The 21,416-nt window shown below is 35.2% G+C and overlaps 1 protein-coding gene across 15 annotated transcripts in view; it reads right to left on the bottom strand.

The window, feature by feature from the left end:
• The window catches only part of HDAC9 (histone deacetylase 9), an 872,408-nt gene that overhangs the window by 204,779 nt on the left and 646,213 nt on the right, over nt 1-21,416 (bottom strand). For all 15 annotated transcript variants that reach the window (XM_044246154.1, XM_044246156.1, XM_044246162.1 and 12 more), the window contains 4 exons: nt 10,148-10,203; nt 9,816-9,903; nt 4,242-4,361; nt 3,799-3,896 (listed from right to left, as the gene is read on the bottom strand). In XM_044246154.1, coding sequence (XP_044102089.1) covers nt 3,799-3,896; nt 4,242-4,361; nt 9,816-9,903; nt 10,148-10,203 — 362 coding nt within the window. The remainder of the gene's footprint in view (nt 1-3,798; nt 3,897-4,241; nt 4,362-9,815; nt 9,904-10,147; nt 10,204-21,416) is intronic.

Raw genomic sequence — 21,416 nt, 5'->3', positions numbered from 1 at the left:
CTTATACAAAGCACTTAAGAATTAGCAATAATGTTTAATAATAATTTTTTAAATGATTTTATTTATTTATTTGAGAGAGAGAGAGAGAGAGCAAGCATGAGAGGAGAGAGATCAGCAGGAGAAGCAGACTCCCTGCTGAGAAGGGAGCCCGATGTGGGACTCGATCCCAGGACTCCAGGATCATGACCTGAGCCGAAGGCAGTCGCTTAACCAACTGAGCCACCCAGGTGCCCCAGCTATAATATTTATAAAATTTCTAATCTAAGACTTGGCATGTAAGAATATAAGACCTCAATCAAAATGTAATTATTTTATAAAATGGTAGGCTTGGTGGCAGGAAGGAAGGAGACCCCCAGGACTCCCTCCCACCCTCCTTTATTTATTTATTTTTTTAAGATTTTATTTATTTGACAGAGAGAGAGACAGCACAAGCAGGAGTAGCATGCAGGCATGCAGAGTGAGAGGGAGAAGCAGGTTCCCTGCTGAGTAAGAAGACTGATGCAAGGCTCTCTCCCAAGACCCTGGGATCATGACCTGAGCTGAAGGCAGATGCTCAACCATCTGAGCCACCCAAGTGCCCCTAAAATGGTAGCCTTGGAATACCTTTTAGTTCCACATAAAAGATATTTGACATTAATGAACATTTTAAAAACTCAAGAAAAATCTTAAATATATCCTTCAGTAATTTGGGGGATAACTTATAGCAAACATGAAAACTTTTTGTTTGCTCCAATAGTCTTTTTGCTACAGAAAAAATACATAATAGAAACAAGAATAATATACATGATAAATGTAGGTTGGTAAAATAAGCAGCCTCCTTATATCCCCCTTAAGCTTCACAGAGCGAGGCTTTCCCTTCAAAGATACTTATCGCAGTCCAGAAACAATTAAAAATTAAGAAAAAAGAAAAGGCACCATTTACTTTTCCCACCATCTCCATATTGTACACCCACAAAAGATGCCAAAAAGATCTCCAGTTTTAATACTGGTAAACAAGGTAACTACATGATATTACGAAGCATATGCTTATAAGATAATACTACATCAAAAATTATATTGGGAGTATATTTCACTAAAGCCCCAGATTAGAAAGGAATTTATATATTCCCATTCTTTGCCAACAAAAGTTTATGGAGTATGATCTCTATTCCTGCCAGGCAATCCCACCCTTATGCTCTTAAGCCAAGAGAGCAAGATCATTTCATGTGTAAATGCTTTTCACAGTCTATTCTCTCTTTCTATTATGAGTACCTCCCACTCCAATTCCTTTACCCCTTGAAAACCCCCACTCATCTTTGAAAGTACAGTCTGAACAATACTTCCTGAACAATACTTCCCTTCAGGAAGAGTTCATCATTTTATCCTATGTCTAATCATACCCATTTTCTAGAACAGTGAGTATCACTTCTTTTATGATTTTTGAGAGCAAGTCAGCTCAAAATTCCAAGTGCTCATCACTGTGCCTGGAATACAATCTGCTGTATGAATCTTTTTGAATGTATGACTTATTTTCTTGATTCCTCTATGAGAAGCTCCCAAGTACTTCTAGTCATACAAGTCGAACAGCAAACACAGTATAGTTCAAAATTAATTATTATGGTTTAAATCTGGTTCTTAAATAACTATGAACATTAAAAGATGCAGTTTTACATTTCTGCAGTTTATCTAAATAATACTGCCTCCTCTAATTAAGCTTAGAAATGGTAACTGCACTGGAAACTATAGAAAAGTTTGCTAATATAAAGTGTCCACATTCAGGCAACAGGAAGGTACCAATCTTGAAGATATTAAGTCACTTTCAGGAGCCCTGATTCACTTAATTTTCATTCAAAAAACATAACATATACTTAATATATGTTAATATGTTACAATATATGTTATATAATATATGTTATAATATGCTATATGTTAATATACTTTATTATAATTAATATTGATACTTATTTAATTATTTAATAAAATTGTTGTGTTCAAAGGGGTTCTTTGTAAACATTCTTACCCATCATTCACTTTGTGATGTGCGAACAAGTAGTACAAAATATAAATTCTCCTTCCCTGCTGGGTATGCATAATTCATTTTTAAGTAAAGCCATAGTACCCCAAATAGTATTATGATAATAAAAAACTAAGAATTCTGTATTATAGATCAGTGGTATATAATCATTTGTTACAGGAAGATTGAGAACTTAATGTATCATGCAAGTTATCAAGTTAACTTGGTAAACAAATAAATTCATATGTGATATAATATTAAAGTCTATTATCCCATTAGAGTTCCTCTAAGATACGAATAACATTTAAGTTGCAAATATAGGTAAACAGAATTTATAATAATGAAACTCCCTTAATAATTAATATTTATTATTTATTCTCATTTCTTAATAATAATGAAAGTCTTCTAATGAAGTTTTTTTTAGTTTTGTTGTAAATTAACCTAAAATATCTTCATAGACAACACAAGTCTTTAAGTAAAGTTATTTCAGCTATTTTTTCTATAAATAGGGTATATATTTGAATATAAATATATATATTTTCGAAGTAAAAATCTGGAATGTGTGTAGAATTTTCCTTAATATCCCAAAACCAAACCAAATATATTTACTTTCAATGTATTTTCTTGAAAAAAGCGATTTTCTATCATTTTTCCTAGGCCTGTTTTCAAATGAAAAATGACTCTCAAATGAGAAACTTTAAGTATGCATTATATATAGGACAGCAGAAACTCACTCACACTCACTTAGAAAAAATCTCCCTATTATTTCCTTACATTTCAAACGTATTAGCAATAGGATATTCCCCATTGGGAACTTATAAATGATAAATTTAAAAATAATGCTTTTAAGGTTTCTAATATAGTTGTTGGTTTTTGTTTTCAACTAAACAAAACACCCCAAAATCATGCATTACCAAAGGGTTAAAATCTCCTAAAATCTTGCAAGTGGCTATGTATTAACACAATCTGATATTTCTCTGTAAAACAGTCCTTTCCAAGGACTGAAAATATTTTTTTAATGCTAGACAATAAAATACACCTTTTTCTAAAAAAAAAATGCAATATTTAAAAAGAAAGCTTTTGATTTGTTGCATTACTTGCTTAATTTTAAAAGTTCCTTGTTTAGAAGGACCAAGTAGCAAAATACACTATATATATAAATATACATTTAAATTACTCCCTGCATTTTGTACAGAAACTGAAAACAACTAATTAATCAGTTGATGTTTAATGTGAGAGGTAAAATATTTTATGAAAGAGAAAAGTCATTTACTCTCCCATGAAATGAGATGCCTAAGCCAACATTCCAAAAGCAAGCTAGCTCTGCAGAACCAAGAATATTGAGTGGTGCTATATGAAAAATGAAATCTGTAGTCCAGTGAAGTTTGGGAAATGCCTGTTCAACAAAGTTATGTGGGTAATGAAGGCCTTATCAGAGCATCTAATATGCTAATGTCCATTCTAAATGACAATATTGCTAGAATAGGCACGAGTTTCCAGAATTATTTAATAAATTTTTTCCCTTTCTCTTTTTGGCAGAGAGGGCATAGCATGCCTGGGCCATTGGCCAATATACCTGTACAACTACAAGTAGGTCTTGATGTACCTTTTTTCTTACACATATTCTTTATGTGGCTTTGGAGCTATATTCAGGTCCCAAAACAAAATGTTTTCTGACCGTTTAATGGAATGGCTCCTTTAGCCACTTTCCCTTATTTAAAACTTACATTTCTCTTTTACACTTGGTGTCGTTTCAGTGGACATTTCTTTTCTAATTTGTTAGTTTCAGAAAAAGAAGTACCAACCTGAATGCTTCAAGGTACTCTACATCTCCCATGGGGGGATCAAGGCCACCTGTCCAGGCAATATTTATATTGTATCCTTCCCCAAGGCCTGTTCCAACCTAGGAAGAAAAAAAACAAAAACAAAAACAAAAAACAAACAGAAAACCCCACAACACAGTGGGTAGAGGAGGGTGCAGGGAAGAAAGCAAAAAGAGAGGAAAACAAACACATGTGAGCTCTTGAAACAAACATCAAACAACATGTCAAATCAGCCCAACCTTGCTTGACAACCAGTGCTCTGGGTTATGCACTTGTTCTGCACTGGTTCTTGGTCCCATGGGACAATTCAGTAATCTCGTGTAATTTAAAACACCAGCAAAGGACAAGAAAATTAGGGGTAATCATGCAATGCAATTACCTGAAAGATAAAAATAAAAGTGGGGCTCTAAAGAAATAAACCGAACCTCATTTGGGGCTCCGCTGCCAGGGAAAAAGTTCCCTTCATCATAGCGATGGAGTGAAATATACAGGATGCTGGGGTCAGCATAAAAGGCCTGCTGTGTACCATTTCCATGGTGAACATCCTACAAGGAAAAGAAAACAGATGACAAATACTGTCATGTTAACTGCGTGGAGACAACTTTTCTTATTTCTAGTTCCCTTTCTACCCCACCCTCCTTCTCATTTTCTGTCTTCTCACTATGTCCCTCCTTCTTTCTCCCGTTCAGCTTGCTTCTACACCACCCCCTTTACTTCCTGAACTTTCAGGCAAATTACCCTTTAATGCACTCATTTTTTAAACTGGCTTCTAAAAATCAGGAAACCACAGCGAACATGCCCTGGAGACTCCAGATGAGCAGTCATTGAGAAAGCCCAGTCCTTTGGTACAATTAGATATTTATACACCGGCCCTTTGTACTCTTTGCTTCAGTGATGGAATCTCGCATCCTGTTTTATGGAGGAATTTTATGACTTATTAACTGCCAACAGTTCATAACCCCTCAGGCTTAATTAACTAGCCTCATTGGCCTCTGAAGAAAGACTAATGTTTAAACTACAAACTAGTATTCTGCAGAAGGATCTATGGCTTACAGAGCATTTTCACAATTCTTGACAGAACACTAAACATACATGTATGCATTGATTTGCCAAGTCCCACCATTAAGGTCAAAGGCTTTGCAACCAGCTGAGTAAATTGGCCTTCTTGGAGCATTCAGTTCAGTTAGCAATCCCTCAGCAGTTAGAATTACTTCAAAAGAGACGCCAGATGCAAAAAAGACTTCATACTTTATTTTGGTAAAATCGTGATGGCAAGAGTTGAAGACACAGGAGCATGAGCTCATCAGCTATTAAATCACTTGGGCCACGAAAAAAGATGGCACAGAGCTTCATGCAAACTTGTCCAATCTACCTAATTTTGATATTCTATCATGGCTCTCCTCCTTAGCCTCCTTTCTCTTCTTTTTTGTCCCCCCACCTCCATACCACACCATCCCTAAAAAAAACAAACAAACAAAAAAAACCAACACCACACCCCTATATCATTAAAATGAATGAAAAAATTCTTAGGACATTTGTATATAATAATGATTTAACTCTTTACAGTTATTTGCTGGTTCTGTTGTTTTATGATATAGACATATGCTGGAATTGCTGAAAGAGATAAAAAAAATAAAACTAATAATAGCATTTTTGAAAATGTCTTCACTGGAGGACCTCAAGTGTTAAGAATCTCAAATAATATGTTTCCTAGTATCTCCTGAACAAAATAAAATAAAACAGAAATTGAATCTATTTCTTACACTCAAGGCCAAACTTATAGCCATCATATATTAATTTATACTTAATATTCATTACCTCTTTGATCTTGTTAGCAAATCTGTGAAGTAAGGTGGTGGTCATCACTGCTCCTTACTGAGGTTTATATAACTTGTCTTCACCTCAATCTCTAGTCCAAAACTCCCTCACTAAATACCACCAAAGCCTCCCTTCATTGGATTCTGAAAGCCTGCATTGAACTTATTATCCTCTTCTTACATTATACACATATCCAAAATCAGTTAAGGAATCATAAAATATTGGGGAAGGTATGCAACCAGAAATTTGTTATGGCTCAAGGCATACACATCAGGGGAGAAAAATAACTTACTGAAAATATACTAATGCCTGGATTTCTGAATGATCAAAAAAATAAAAAATAAAAAGAAGGCAGAATAGCAAAACTATTTTCCTTTACCTGAACAAAAATGAAACAAACTCACAACATCTTTGAGTTTGCTACTAGGTACCAAGAGGGTAGACAAACAAGATACTACGAAAAACAACAAGGAAGAAATGTCTGCATTTTTACTACATGATAGAATTTTTAGTCAGCATTGTAAGAAAAATTTGCTCTGGCCCTTAATGAGTCTACACTTTGAAAACCAGAAAAATAATGCCTTGATTACTTATATTTCTGTAGTGATGCTGTGATGGTTTATTTAAAAAGGTCAAATAAAAGATGAAGAATTGTCTTAGATATAAAATCATTTATTTTTGAAAAACATGTTGGGTACTCATTACATACACTTCTGAATAAGAAATATAATCTTGCCTATATTCTAGTAAAGGTTCAACAGACATTATTCATTAAAATACATAAATCCATTCTGAAAATACTTGGATAATCTTTGGTTTCATGTTCATATTCACAAAGTATTTAGGAATAAAGGTAAACCTAAATATGCCTTCAGTTTTGGGCAACAATTTATAGTGTAACCTTGAGAATACTTTTTCAGCTTTCTCTGCTGCAAAATATTTATAAAAAGTACTTACTACTCAGGTACGATCTCAGAATTTTCTCTCTATAACAACAAATATATACTAAACTAATGTAAGAAAATTGTTGGTGACTGTGAGGAATTACGATGGTAATGAGATGAACTGAAATACTAAAGGACTCAAAACTGACCTTATTTCTAAAATATACTGGGAAATGCTGAAAAATCATTTCAATATTTTTATTGGTTAAAAATATACTGTGTTGGGGAGGGTATGTGCTTTGGTGAGTGCTGTGAAGTATGTAAATCTGGTGATTCACAGACCTGTACCCCTGGGGATAAAAATATATGTTTATAAAAAATAAAAAAATTAAAAAATATATATATACTGTGAAAATTTATTTTCTATAAGGATTTAGAGCCAATATATTCTCATTATAATGTTAAAAGAGCTTTAAATAAATCATCTATTTGACTAGCTACTTTATCAGTTATAATTATTTAGTATAGGCACTTTTGACAATTATTAAATTTGGTGCTTAACTAACAATGAATTTACCCAAAATCTAGGCCACATGATGTGACTTTTTAATAAATTAAGTCTAAAAGGTATTATTTTCAACTGAAAGTCACAATGCATAAAGGCTACCTGAATCATACATGCAAATCCTACTTTCGGGGATGGTTCATGTCCCAAACACAATGAAGAATCTTTTGTGAGTTGAAAAGCAAGTGCACCTGCTCCCTTTCCTCACCAATCTGAATGTCTCTGGACTCTCCCCAGAAAGAGAACTGGAATGAATAAGCTCCACACATCAACTAGAATCATTCCCGCCCAAAATATTCAGTGCCCCTGAATTTGGCTGTGGCCCCAAATAAGAGGTGATTTAGAGCTCTGGCACTCTATATACTAGGCATGTAAAAATGCTAAACTAGTTGCTGGACAATGGAGTAGCTTTGCCCTCTCTTGGCCCAAGAATCTGTGGAGTCAATTCACACTGATCAGCTAAAGTAAGTGACTTTGGGTATGCAGGAATTAAATTCTTTTGCCATTGAAGAACCTTCACTTCTCCTTTGCTAACTTGCAGAATAGACCTGTCAGCCAGGGAGAACGGATGTTTCTGCGCCACGTGGCATTTTAAAACTTCCTTCTCGGCAGCTGGAAGAAACAAGGGAATTTCCTCAAAGTATCCCTGCAGCTGCAGAATTTGGAAGACCTGAAAGTAAGAATATGCGGGCTGGTGGTGATCTCAGAGGCAACCCTTTGGACAGAACTTTTATTTAGAGGATTTGAAACAAAAACTTCTCCTCTACTACAGCCTGCTGGGAAATCAGTATCCTTAATGATTGGATAACAAAGCAAATTTACAATCAAAGGCCAGTAAGCTTACAGGACACTCCTTGGAGCTTCCAACCAACTTATTTTATAAATCATATCGAATTATCTAGAGCAGTCTTGTATTAATATATAAGAATATAAACATTACATATTTAACATAGATATATAATAAATATAAAAAAAAACTTTACAGACCAATCTATCACAAGCAAGCCATTTTAGCTCCTAAGACTGTTGTATAATTCATTACTTTAGAGTTTGGTTATCACAAATGTGCTTTCACAGAGACTCTTAACAATTACTATCTCCATAGAACCATAAAATGATAGCAGAGTAGATTTCTTAGGAAGTAATACTAAAAGATTTCTAAGGATAGGACAGTTTACCAATCTCCTTCCTGCATAATTCTGACAAATTTAGAAAGCTTAGAAAAATTTCTCCACAATCCTTGGTCTTCATCTGCTATCCTTTCTCTAAGTTCTTGGCTTATGTTTCTAGCAGAAGTTATAGTACTAGAACTATATTAAATTACTTTAAAAATTTACTATGTTAGAATCATACAAATCTATAAATACCAATTAAAGAAAATGTCATTTTGTATGTACATAGGTATAGAGGTACTGATGTTCTCATTTTTATAAAATTTTAAGACCTTTAAAGACCTTGCTTTTGTAGTATATCTAGGCCTTCAACACATTTTTTTTAATGGTGAACTATGACCTTTAGTGAAACTCTACCATATTTGGAAAATACATGCAAAGTTCTTAGCACCAAAGTGCTTGTGGGTAGCGACACTACAGTATGTGGAAAACATCCATTCCTACCAAGCATTAGAAATGGTTATCAGTCTTTCATTCCTTTTATCTTCTTTTCAACTCAACTAAGTATTTCTTCACATGACTTTGTTCGTACTTTCTAAAACCCTTTAGTTTACTTGCTTAACTGAATCAGAGGGCTGGATGGTGAGGCCACGACTTCCCAATAAGATTTAATTATGAGTGCAGATATGAACAAGATTTAGACTATTAAGCCTTGCACTTCAAAAAAACTTTTAACATATTTTGCCTTTAAATCTTTTATCACCTGCAAAAATTAATTAAGTGCAGATGTAGCAGGTTCTCTTTGGATGCCAGGGTTCATTTCCTGTCTATGCTTTGTCAGACAACCTATTACACCTCCTCGTGAACTAGAGGCAAACCGAAAACGGGGCTCATAAATCACCAGTCAGCTCTCTTTCGCCCTTTCCTGGGTTGGCCTTTTTGTATGGGGCAGATCTCCAGCTCATTATTCATGAATATACTATAGACAATATGCCAAGTGTCATCTGCATTTAAACAAACCATTTGTTAAGCAAATTATAACTCTATTGTGTAAGAACGCATCATGTTAAAATGCAAGACTAATCTAATGCCTCTGACTTTTAATCACTCAGGGTTCCTGCCGGGAGTCATCCCAAACTGGCATACATGATCTCAGATCTTTTCAGAAAGAATGACATGCTGACTTGTTTTAATAATACCACTGTTGCACAACAAGCAACATGATTGCTAACCAAGGGAAATGGCCAATTGGTTACCAAAGCAACAGCATTCTTTCCAGCACATCTGACTATTTAAAGTCTATATTCTGTAGGGAAAAGTAAATTCAGGTTCTGTTGGGTTATTTTAACTGTGGAAGTATCAATTCATTTAAGGATCATAAAAGTTGCCCTGATCTGCGCCTTCTTCTCATTAAATTGCAGTTAACACCATGAAAGTGAAACGTGAATGTTTATGGTTTCAGAACTGCAATCTTGAATTTAATGAGTTTCCACATTCAAAGGAAACACACCCGTCAGTTGTTTGCAAGCGCTAAAAGCAGGACAACCTAACAGAGAAATACAAATACACTCCCTTTTATCTAGAGTCACTGAAAATGCAGCTCTGGCCAGGAATACATACCAGATCTACAATCAATATCTTGCTTATATTTAGTTGGTCTCTCAAGTATTTGGCGGTAATTGCAACTGAATTAAAAAAGCAGAACCCCCTGTGGAATAGAGAAGAACAGAGAAATAAGAAAGCAAATCAGCCAGGAAAACCATTATAAATAATGTTCAGAGCATTTTTTAAAATGCTATATGATCTCTGAAGCCATAAATCTGCTTCTGGGAGTACCTTGCAAGATTTTTCAGTCCATCTGCTAACAATTAGAGGCTTCAGAGACATGCACGGGGCAGGTGACCGCCAGGAACCGTGGTGCTTAGAGATGGGCAACAGTCCCTGGTACTTACATGGCTGTGGATTCTTCAGCATGATGGCCTGGGGGCCTTACAACAGCAAACCCATTCTGTAAAAATAAGACAGGTTTTCAATGCTCAGATATGGGAGGATTGCCTGGATCTCCATGTACTACAGAGCATCAGGTATGCACAAAAAGATTCAAGTCTCTAAGAGGCCTTCAGAGCTTCTTTTCTTGACCCCACTGTCTTTTCTGAGAATGAACAGAAACAATATATATGATAACATTTTATCAGATCATGTCTCATAAAGAAGGCTCCTACAGAGCAAGGGGAAGAACAGGGATTCAGGAATTGTACCTAGCTGGCAAATATATATATCAGCTGTTATACTAGCATGATTCATTTTCAAGAACAACTTCTTATTTTATGAAAACAACATCCTACAGAGGAAGAAGAAATTCACTTTGGTGCAGGTTTGGGTTAAAATTTGGAAAGACCAGGGAAGATCCAAAGTGAAAATTCTTTAGCTGGATTCTCTTAATGGTTATTTCCACTCCATTGTCAGCAAAATGATAAATTTATACTCACACACTCACATACACACAAAAGAAACCCAGAAAGGTGAAAAAGAGAACAATGGAAGGCCCATATTTCTTCTAGTCTATAAATTTAGCTTGGATGACTGCCAAGACTTGCAACTTTATTGGATTCCCTAAGTCAATTTTTAGCCCATGTTCTGGAATTTTATAAAGAATTCCAGGGCTGAGTAGCAATCAGATCTATCCATGATCAAGGAATGCCTTAACCTCCAGATTAGTTGGAATGCATCACGGAAAGCTGAAGTAACCTCAGCATGAAGGCAAGGAACTATAAATCCTTATAAAGCCAGCATGCTCAGAAAAGTTGGGTTGCTAGACATGAAAAAAAAATCATTCATCAGATGGTTCACACCACCTTTCACTTAACTCCTAAGATCAAGTCCTCCTAAGATCAAGATTCAAGTAACATACACAAAGATATTTCTTTAATATAGAAACCTAAAACTTTTGAAGTGATTTTAATATACCCCAGGGGTATTTTTTTCCCACATCTTACTACAAGCATAAAGATAATATCAAGAAAAATAATCTATTCCCTAGGACTTTAAATATACATAAATTTTTCTAGGATGTATGGTGACCAACATACAACGATTAATTTGTTACACATTTTGATGAGCATATACATAATGATAATCTCAGAAGCAAACTAGAAGTCAAATAACACAATACCAATTTTAAATGTGGGAATTGTGATAAACATAATTCCTATAAGATAGTATTCTTAAAATACTATCTTTCTGGCAATAAACGACTAATATGAGAGAAACTATTTAATGAACCACACAAGACCAAACAGATTGAAATTTTAAGATTGAAGAGTGACACTTTAGTGTGCTAAAGGAATTCTGAGGATAGATTATGATAGGTGCAATATATCTTCCTAGGAAGACAACAGGATGAAATAAATAAAATACAAGCAATGTAATTAGCATGTAATGAATTTCTGTAATTGGATTCATAATACTAATGATCTTTTACAATTCAATTAAAACAAATATGCTTTTTAAAAAAACTACTATATTTTACAGGGAAAGGGCATGGAGAGACAATACAAAGAAGAAAAATTTCCAGTGATCAATAAATATAAGAAAAAATATTCATCAAAATTAATAATTAAACAAAAGTAGATGAAAATCCTAATGGAAAAACACTTCTTCACCCAGGAAACTGGATTTCTTTTTTCAATACTCTATGCTAACAATGCAACGGTACTTCATAACTCACAAATGCTGCCCAGGAGAAGATAATTTATTAAAGCATTCCTGGAAAATAATCCATCTCTATATATGTTTAGAGCCTTTAAAAAACATTTACCATTTCAATTACTAATACACTTAAAGGATTTTTGCCTTTAAAAAACATTTACCCATTCAATTACTAATATACTTAAAGGATTTTTGCCCTAAAGGTGTTACTATGCTTGTAGGCAAGCATTTATATAAAAGATGTTTTATTTACAATAGGAAAAATGGAAATTACGTAAGTTAGCTAATACTAGGAGAATGTGTAAGTGAATTATGGTAAATCTATACCATGGAATATTAGCCACTAAAATTTTGCCATTATAAATACTGAGTAGAAGAGAAAGATATCAACTTTGGAAGTATTAGTGTTAAAAATAACAGACACATTATGATATCGCTGAGTGATAGTATTGCATGGTTATTTTAAATTTATAATTTCATATTTTTTGAAAATGGTTTTACAATAAACACTATTTCATAATGAAAATGTAAAACAAAGAGAAAGTTGAAACGTACATTTGAATTTGTCTTATAGGAAGAGCTGTGGTCATAAAGGTAGAGAAAAATTTTAAAGGATATTCTGGGCAGGAGGGAAAAGAATGACATGGCTTGGACGAAAGGATTTTAGAAAATATTGTTTATGAATTTTATACTGTATACCAACTGGAATTTAAACAATAACTTTAAAAAATAAAGAATTTATTTAAAAAAATCAACCTGAATAGAAATCATGTTAAGAAACAACATGGAAGAAAAATCACATAAATAATTAGCTAGTTTATAGAGGGAAAAAAGTCAAATAGTATTTGATTTCTATTTTTCTCCTCTCTCTTATAGCCAAATTCCTTGAGAAAGGAGTGTGCCTTTCACTTAATAATTTTCCAAAGTAACCTCCACCATTCTGCTAAACTGCTTCTAAAACTGTTTCATCTGGGGTTGAAAATTATCTTCTTGCAATAACAAATCTTTTCCGGGTCATTACGACTCTGATCCACCCTAAGCTTCCACTGTGCTCTCATTAATGGCAAACACCCCTACATTTTCCCTGTCTTTTCTGCGTGCGCCCCCCTTTCCACAGCCAAAGCCTTGAAGAGGGCTGCTTCTTCCACAATCTGCTCAAGTGGTAGCTGCTTCCTCTCTCACACCATGCAAGCCTGCATTCAGAAAAGACGGAACTGGTGTACTCCCTGTGTCTCATTGATGCTTTGAAACGTAAAACCCAATGCACCCACCCTCCACAATACTTTCTTGTAAGAAAGGATTAGATCACACTCAGAGAGAAAAGATAAACACAGTTAGATGACTGAGACTGAGTCCTCAAGCAGTCCTGTTATACTAGAGGAAATGTTAGTCCTCCTAAGATCAATTTTACCACCTACAGTTAGGAACCCATCCCCTCCTACTTTTCCACCATCATTTACGTTACGTTTTTCTCACTGACATACTAAATTCATATTAAAATTCCAAATTATATATATATTTCATTCAGATTTAAATAAGCTCATTTTCATCATCTTGAAAATAAAAATTTATATATATATATCAAAACAATACAAATATATACATATGTATAATATACTATGTGCCTCTATCCTTAATCCCACTGATCCCTCATTTCTACACTTTTCTTCCCCTTTAGCAAGCAAAATTCTTGAAATGGTGGTCTACCTTGCTATCTCCTTTGGCCTCACCTCTGCCTCAATAACCTATCTCTAATTTATCTTCCACTTTCTTAGTTCATTAAAGAAGTTTTTACTAAGGTCACAAATGGCTCCATGTCACTAATTTCAAAGACATTATTATGCTCTCAGACTATGGGACCCCTGGTCAACTTTAAACACTATGGGCTACATCTTCATTTTAAAAACACTCTAAAATAAATAAATAAATAAAAATAAAAATAAAAATAAAAAACCTAAAGGAGCTGGAGAAAGAACAAGAAAGAAACCCTAAGCCCAGCAGGAGAAGAGAAATGATAAAGAGAAGAGCAGAAATCAATGAAAAAGAAACGAAAAAAACAATAGAACAAATCAACGAAACTAGGAGCTGGTTCTTTGAAAGAATTAATAACATTGATAAACCCCTGGCCAGACTTATCAAAAAGAAAAGAGAAAGGACCCAAATAAATAAAATCATGAGTGAAAGAGGAGAGATCACAACTAACACCAAAGAAATATAAACTATTATAAGAATATACTATGAGCAACTCTATGCCAACAAATTTGACAATTTAGAAGAAATGGATGCATTCCTAGAAACATATAAACTACCACAACTGAACCAGGAAGAAATAGAAATCCTGAACAGACCCATAACCAGTAAGGAGATTGAAACAGTCATTAAAAATCTCCAAACAAACAAAAACCCAGGGCCAGACGGCTTCCCGGGGGAATTCTACCAAACATTTAAAGAAGAACTAATTCCTATTCTCCTGAAACTGTTCCAAAAAATAGAAATGGAAGGAAAACTTCCAAACTCATTTTATGAGGCCAACATCACCTTGATCCCAAAACCAGACAAGGATCCCATCAAAAAAGAGAGCTATAGACCAATATCCTTGATGAACACAGATGCGAAAATTCTCACCAAAATACTAGCCAATAGGATTCAACACTACGTTAAAAGGATTATTCACCACGACCAAGTGGGATTTATTCCAGGGCTGCAAGGTTGGTTCAACATCTGCAAATCAGTCAATGTGATACAACACATCAATAAAAGAAAGAACAAGAACCATATGATACTCTCAATAGATGCTGAAAAAGCATTTGACAAAGTACAGCATCCCTTCCTGATCAAAACTCTTCAAAGTGTAGGAATAGAGGGCGCATACCTCAATATCATCAAAGCCATCTATGAAAAATCCACCACAAATATCTTTCTCAATGGAGAAAAACTGAAAGCTTTTCCGCTAAGGTCAGGAACATGGCAGGGATGTCCATTATCACCACTGCTATTCAACGTAGTACTAGAAGTCCTAGCCTCAGCATTCAGACAGCAAAAGGAAATTAAAGGCATCCAAATCGGCAAAGAAGAAGTCAAATTATCACTCTTCGCAGATGATATGATACTATATGTGAAAAACCCAAAAGACTCTACTCCAAAACTGCTAGAACTTGTACAGGAATTCAGTAAAGTGTCAGGATACAAAATCAATGCACAGAAATCAGTTGCATTTCTCTACACCAACAACAAGACAGAAGAAAGAGAAATTAAGGAGTCACTCCCATTTACAATTGCACCCCAAACCATAAGATACCTAGAATAAACCTAACCAAAGAGGCACAGAATCTATACTCAGAAAACTATAAAGTACTCAGAAAGAAATTGAGGAAGACACAAAGAAATGGAAAAATGTTCCATGCTCCTGGATTGGAAGAACAAATATTGTGAAAATGTCTATGCTACCTAAAGCAATCTACACATTTAATGCAATTCCTATCAAGGTACCATCCATCTTTTTCAAAGACATGGAACAAATAATCCTAAAATTTATATGGAACCAGAAAAGACCTCGAATAGCCAAAGGAATATTGAAAAAGAAAGCCAAAGTTGGTGGCATCACGATTCCGGACTTCAAGCTCTATTACAAAGCTGTCATCATCAAGACAGCATGGTATTGGCACAAAAACAGACACATAAATCAATGGAACAGAATAGAGAGCCCAGAAATAGACCCTCAACTCTATGGTCAACTAATCTTCGACAAAGCAGGAAAGAATGTCCAATGGAAAAAAGACAGCCTCTTCAATAAATGGTTGGGAAAATTGGACAGCCACATGCAGAAAAATGAAATTGGACCATTTCCTTACACCACACATGAAAATAGACTCAAAATAGATGAAGGACCTCAGTGTGAGAAAGGACTCCATCAAAATCCTTGAGGAGAACACAGGCAGCAACCTCTTCGACCTCAGCCGAAGCAACATCTTCCTAGGAACCTTGCCAAAGGCAAGGGAAGCAAGGGCAAAAATGAACTATTGGGACTTCATCAAGATCAAAAGCTTTTGCACAGCAAAGGAAACAGTTAACAAAATCAGAAGACAACTGACAGAATTGGAGAAGATATTTGCAAACAACATATCAGATAAAGAACTAGTGTCCAAAATCTATAAAGAACTTAACAAACTCAACACCCAAAGAACAAATAATCCAATCAAGAAATGGGCAGAGGACATGAACAGACATTTCTGCAAAGAAGACATCCAGATGGCTAACAGACACATGAAAAAGTGCTCCATATCACTCGGCATCAGGGAAATACAAATCAAAACCACAATGAGATATCACCTCACACCAGTCAGAATGGCTAAAATCAACAAGTCAGGAAATGACAGATGCTGGTGAGGATGCGGAGAAAGGGGAACCCTCCTACATTGTTGGTGGGAATGCAAGCTGGTGCAACCACTCTGGAAAACAACATGGAGGTTCCTCAAAATGTTGAAAATAGAACTGCCCTATGACCCAACAATTGCACTACTGGGTATTTACCCTAAAGATACAAACGTAGTGATCCAAAGGGGCACGTGCACCCGAATGTTTATAGCAGCAATGTCCACAATAGCCAAACTATGGAAAGAACCTAGATGTCCATCAACAGATGAATGGATAAAGAAGAGGTGGTATATATAGACAATGGAATACTATGCAGCCATCAAAAGAAATGAAATCTTGCCATTTGCGACAACATGGATGGAATTAGAGCGTATCATGCTCAGCGAAATAAGTCAAGCGGAGAAAGACAACTATCATATGATCTCCCTGATATGAGGAAGTGGTGATGCAACATGGGGGCTTAAGTGGGTAGGAGAAGAATAAATGAAACAAGATGGGATTGGGAGGGAGACAAACCATAACTGACTCTTAGTCTCACAAAACAGAGGGTTGCTGGGGGGAGGGGGGTTGGAAGAAGGGGGGTGGGGTTATGGACATTAGGGAGGGTATGTGCTTTGGTGAGTGCTGTGAAGTGAGTAAACCTGGAGATTCACAGCCCTGTACCCCTGGGGATAAAAATATATGTTTATAAAAAATAAAAATAAAAAAAAGACACCTTAACATAAAAAAATAAATAAATAAAAATAAAAATAAAAACACTCTCTTCTCTTGGTTTCTGTGATTTCATGCTCCACTGGTTTATTTATCTCTTTCCACTTCCTAATCAGTCTCCATTGAATGCTCCTACTCCTCAGCTTGCTCATCAAATATTAAAATTATTCATGGCCCAGTCTTAGACTTCTGTTTCTCTTCTTTCCACACTTGCTTCCGAGGCAATGCCATCACTCTTGTGGATTCAGTTACCACCCATCATCAGATACTTCACAGATTTCTATTTCTAAGATAAGCCCTCCACTGAGCACTGGACCAAAATTATTAGCCCACCTACTCAATATCTTCACTTAAATATTCACTTGGAAGTTCACTTCAAATTTAATATATCCAAAATCAAACTTCTGATCTTCTCCTAGCCTTCTCTAAGTTACTAATGATTCATCCAGTGGCTCACGTCAGAGACCCATGAGTTATCCTTAATGGCTCCCTCTCCCTAACCTTCCTCCATTTCACTTTACTTTATTTAGTTAGTTATTTTTTCATGACCAATTCCTGTTGATTTAATTCTAAATATCACTCAAATCTATCTACTTAAGTCTATATCCACTCCTTGGCTATTTTGCCTTTTGAAGTTCTGCTTTTCTCTCTATCATTCCTCCAGTAATTATTCTTAGTGATTTCAATACCATACATACAGACACTCTGTTCAATATCTTGATATTTCAGTTCTGATTCCTCGTCTTCAATGACCCTATCTTCCACTTACAGTCATATTCCTAGACCTTGCCATTTTCAATAAGACATCTATTCCATAATGTCAAACATCCTATTCTCTTACTATCCTAATTTCCAGTTAATGCCCCAACTACAACCAAGACTTCCAATTCACTGACCTTACTGAACTTTTGCTACCCTTCACTCATCCCTATCACCATATTCCTTCCCTCTTTATCTGGTTAGACTTCAGGGTCCATCACTGTATTCACTTCCTTGCATATACTTTTAGATATCTTGTACTTTTCTCCCCCCAGTATACTCCCCTGGTATATTAGGGCACTCAGGCTACTATAACAAAGTACCACAGGCTGGGTGACTTCAACAACAGAAATTTACTTTTCTAGTTCTGGAGACTGAGATTAAGGTCCGAAGTTGAGATTAAGGTCTGGCAGAGTTAGGTTTGTGTTAAAAGCACTCTTCTCAGCCTGCAAATATCTGTCTTTTTCCTAGGGTCTTTATATGGCCTTTCTTCTGAGTGTACACACACAAGGCTAGGGAATGAGAGATATCTAATATCTCGTCCCCTTTTTATAAGAGCATTAGTCCTATCAGATTAGGGCCATACCTCTACGACTTCTTGTCACCTTTATCACCTCCTCCCAGACCAAAGGTCTTCAAATACAGTCACATTAGGAGTTAGAGCTTCAACATTATAAATTTTGGGGGCACATATATCCAGCCCATAAATACGTCTAGTCAGTTTGTCCCTTTCTTCCTTCAACACATTCCTCTGATAAAATTACAAAACTAATTAAATATAACTCACATCTGCTCTCTTCCTGCAACTAAGCCTATATAAAAATGACATAACTGGTCTTCCTATGAAGCCATGATTACAAACCTCAGATAGGCTCTTCAAGATGCCCAGCAATCGTACCACATGCCTTAGCCAATTAACTCTCTATTTTAGGAGAGTTATTTCTACTTTCTTCTCTTTCTTCAAATCTCCATTAACCCCTGCTCATTTTTCCCCTTTGCTGATGACCTAGCTTCTTATTTCAATTAAAAAATAGAAGCAATTAGAATAAAATTTCCTCATCTTTCCATAATCAGATCTAACCATCTACTCCTACCAGTCCCTGATCCTAAGAGCAATTAATTCCCTGTGTACTTAATCCCACTGTCTCTTACCTATTCAAAAACACCTCACCTATACTTTTCCCTTTCCCCCTGTAATCATTTGTTTCCTATATTGAATTGTTGCCTTGACAATAAAAAACATACATAAAAGCCTTTCATCTTAATAAAAACAAAATAAACAAGGCAAAGTGACAAATAATAGCATTATACTATATTGCTATCATGTACTATATAGTATATAAAATAATGCAAATACAAATGTGATAAATAATAAACTCTAATATTTTATTACTTATTTAATCCTAACATCATCTGAGGGCAGATAACATTATTATCCTCATTTCACGAATGACAAAATCAAAGCAAAAAAAGATTAAAGAACTTGCTCAAGGTTCATACCAGCAAGAGGGCTGGGATTCCATCCTAGATGGTCTAGGACCTGAAAAAAAGCATTTAAGACTAGCCACACTGTACAACCTGGCTTTGCTTACCTCTTCAGCTTCATCTTGCACCACCATCCACTTTCCTTTCTCCACTCCAGCCACAGTGGCCTTTTGGTTCCTCTAGCGTGCCTGTTTTCCTAGCCACAGGCCTTTGCACAGGCTCCTACTTCATAATGGAATTCCTTCCATTTCTATACCCTCTTCCTTTACCTGGATAACATATTTCAGCTCCATTATCTCCACAAAGAAACCATCCCTGAGCCCCTGCAGGTCAACATCAAGATCCTCTATAATACGTACTTAGCGATCTGCCAACACTTGTTTCTGAGAACTCCTCTTAGTTTATGACGACGTACCTCTTAGTGTGATTATTTGTTTTCATTATTTTCAATTATTGTGACTTATATAATTAATGTCACATCTATACTCCCCATAGTGGGGTCACCCCTTTATGACTTGGCTTACCATTTTATCACCTAGACTTACATAGTGCCTGGCGTAAAGAATGATAAAATACATTTGTGAATAGATACTACTCTGGCTCTTATCCCTCTGGCGATTCCTTTGATTTGCTCTTGGCTTTAAGTTCTCCATTATCTCAAAGGTCCCAACTTCTGCATCCCAGCTTTTTGTGGGAGTTCACCTATTAGAAACACATAAAATACTCTGTTCCTTACAATTAATGGAGATTTTGATTTGATTAACTACAGTGGAAAAATGTTTCAAATGAAATGATAATTCTTACAGAAATGTCTGACTTTCACAGTGGATTCTGAATGGAATTTGTTTTGTATTTTTCTGTACCATTGTCTGACATAATGGTTTATTATATGGGATACCACTTGAACCAGTGTTTCCCTTGGCTCAAGAATATATATTTCTTCAATGAATATTTTTCATTGAGCCTTTTTAATCATCAATTTACTGTATATTCCAAAACACTCAATAATCTACCAGCTTATACAACTATAAGAAAACCTATATGCAATAAAGGACTCAGAGGCTCAGTTTATTATTTTCTCATTTAATGCTAATAATAATAATTTTCGTTTTATGAAAAAAATTGTTTTCTCAAATATTGAGGTTTGTATGATGTTTTCACTTCATCTGATTTTTTGAGCATCTCAGAATGTGGTAGTAAAACATACCTATCTATATAATTTTGAATTTCTTTCTACTTTACTTCATAAAAAAACTCCCTGCTTTACATTTTATTCAGTTACGAAAAGTACTTAATCTAGGCAAATGAAAGTTAAAGTACTTTTCTGTGATTTTATATCAATTTAAGGGCAATGTAATTTTTGCCTTAATAATCTGATTTTTTAAATCTCTTTTCTTTCAAGTTTTAAATTCTCTTCAGTCATGAACATTACTAATCATAGAGCTTTGGCAGTATTTTAGCATCACTAACAGTAACAATGTTTCCAGGGTGTTCTCACAACCATATTTTTGTTGTGGTTGTTGTTATCTAGATCAGTATTATGGATGTTTCCTCTTGGTTCAAGAGGAGGATGTGTTCTCTGATGTCATCATATGGGGAAATGCGGGAGACTATTTGCTTCCCATACACAGCCAAGGAAAGGGAATCTAGGACATTGTCTATATGTAAAAATGGATTTGAATGAGAGGGAAAGGAATCCAATCATTCTAGACTATACTCTATTTTTGTAACTCATGAAATTTTCTTTTTCTGGTTAAATTTACCAAAATGTCAAACTTCATGTATTTGTTATATGCATAGTAAAACCCTCACCAGGCAAATAAAAGGTGGGAGTAAGCAAATCACTAGAACCACTTTAAAGTGTGTGTTTTTTTTTTAAACCTCACCTAAAGTAAAATTCTTCTACATAAGCTACGAAGTTCAAATTCTTCTACATAAGCTCAGATAGCCATGGCACATATGAAACCGAAAATCTGGAGTGTAAAACAATCTGATCATTTTATTAGTTGCATTCATGAGGATGGTCTCATGGATAGGAGAAATGTGTATTTTCATTTTGCTAACATCCCCAAGTATGTATTCAATGGATAGTAAAGAACTACTACTAATTCCAACCTCTGTAGAGTAATTTTGGTTTCAGAAATCATGGAAAATAAAGGCCTAATCACCACTGACAGGAGTAAC

The sequence above is a fragment of the Neovison vison genome, chromosome 4, assembly GCF_020171115.1.
Source record: "Neovison vison isolate M4711 chromosome 4, ASM_NN_V1, whole genome shotgun sequence".
NCBI classification, from domain to species: domain Eukaryota; kingdom Metazoa; phylum Chordata; class Mammalia; order Carnivora; family Mustelidae; genus Neogale; species Neogale vison.
Note: the sequence above shows the minus strand (reverse complement) of the source record. Positions and strands in the feature narration are given on the sequence as shown.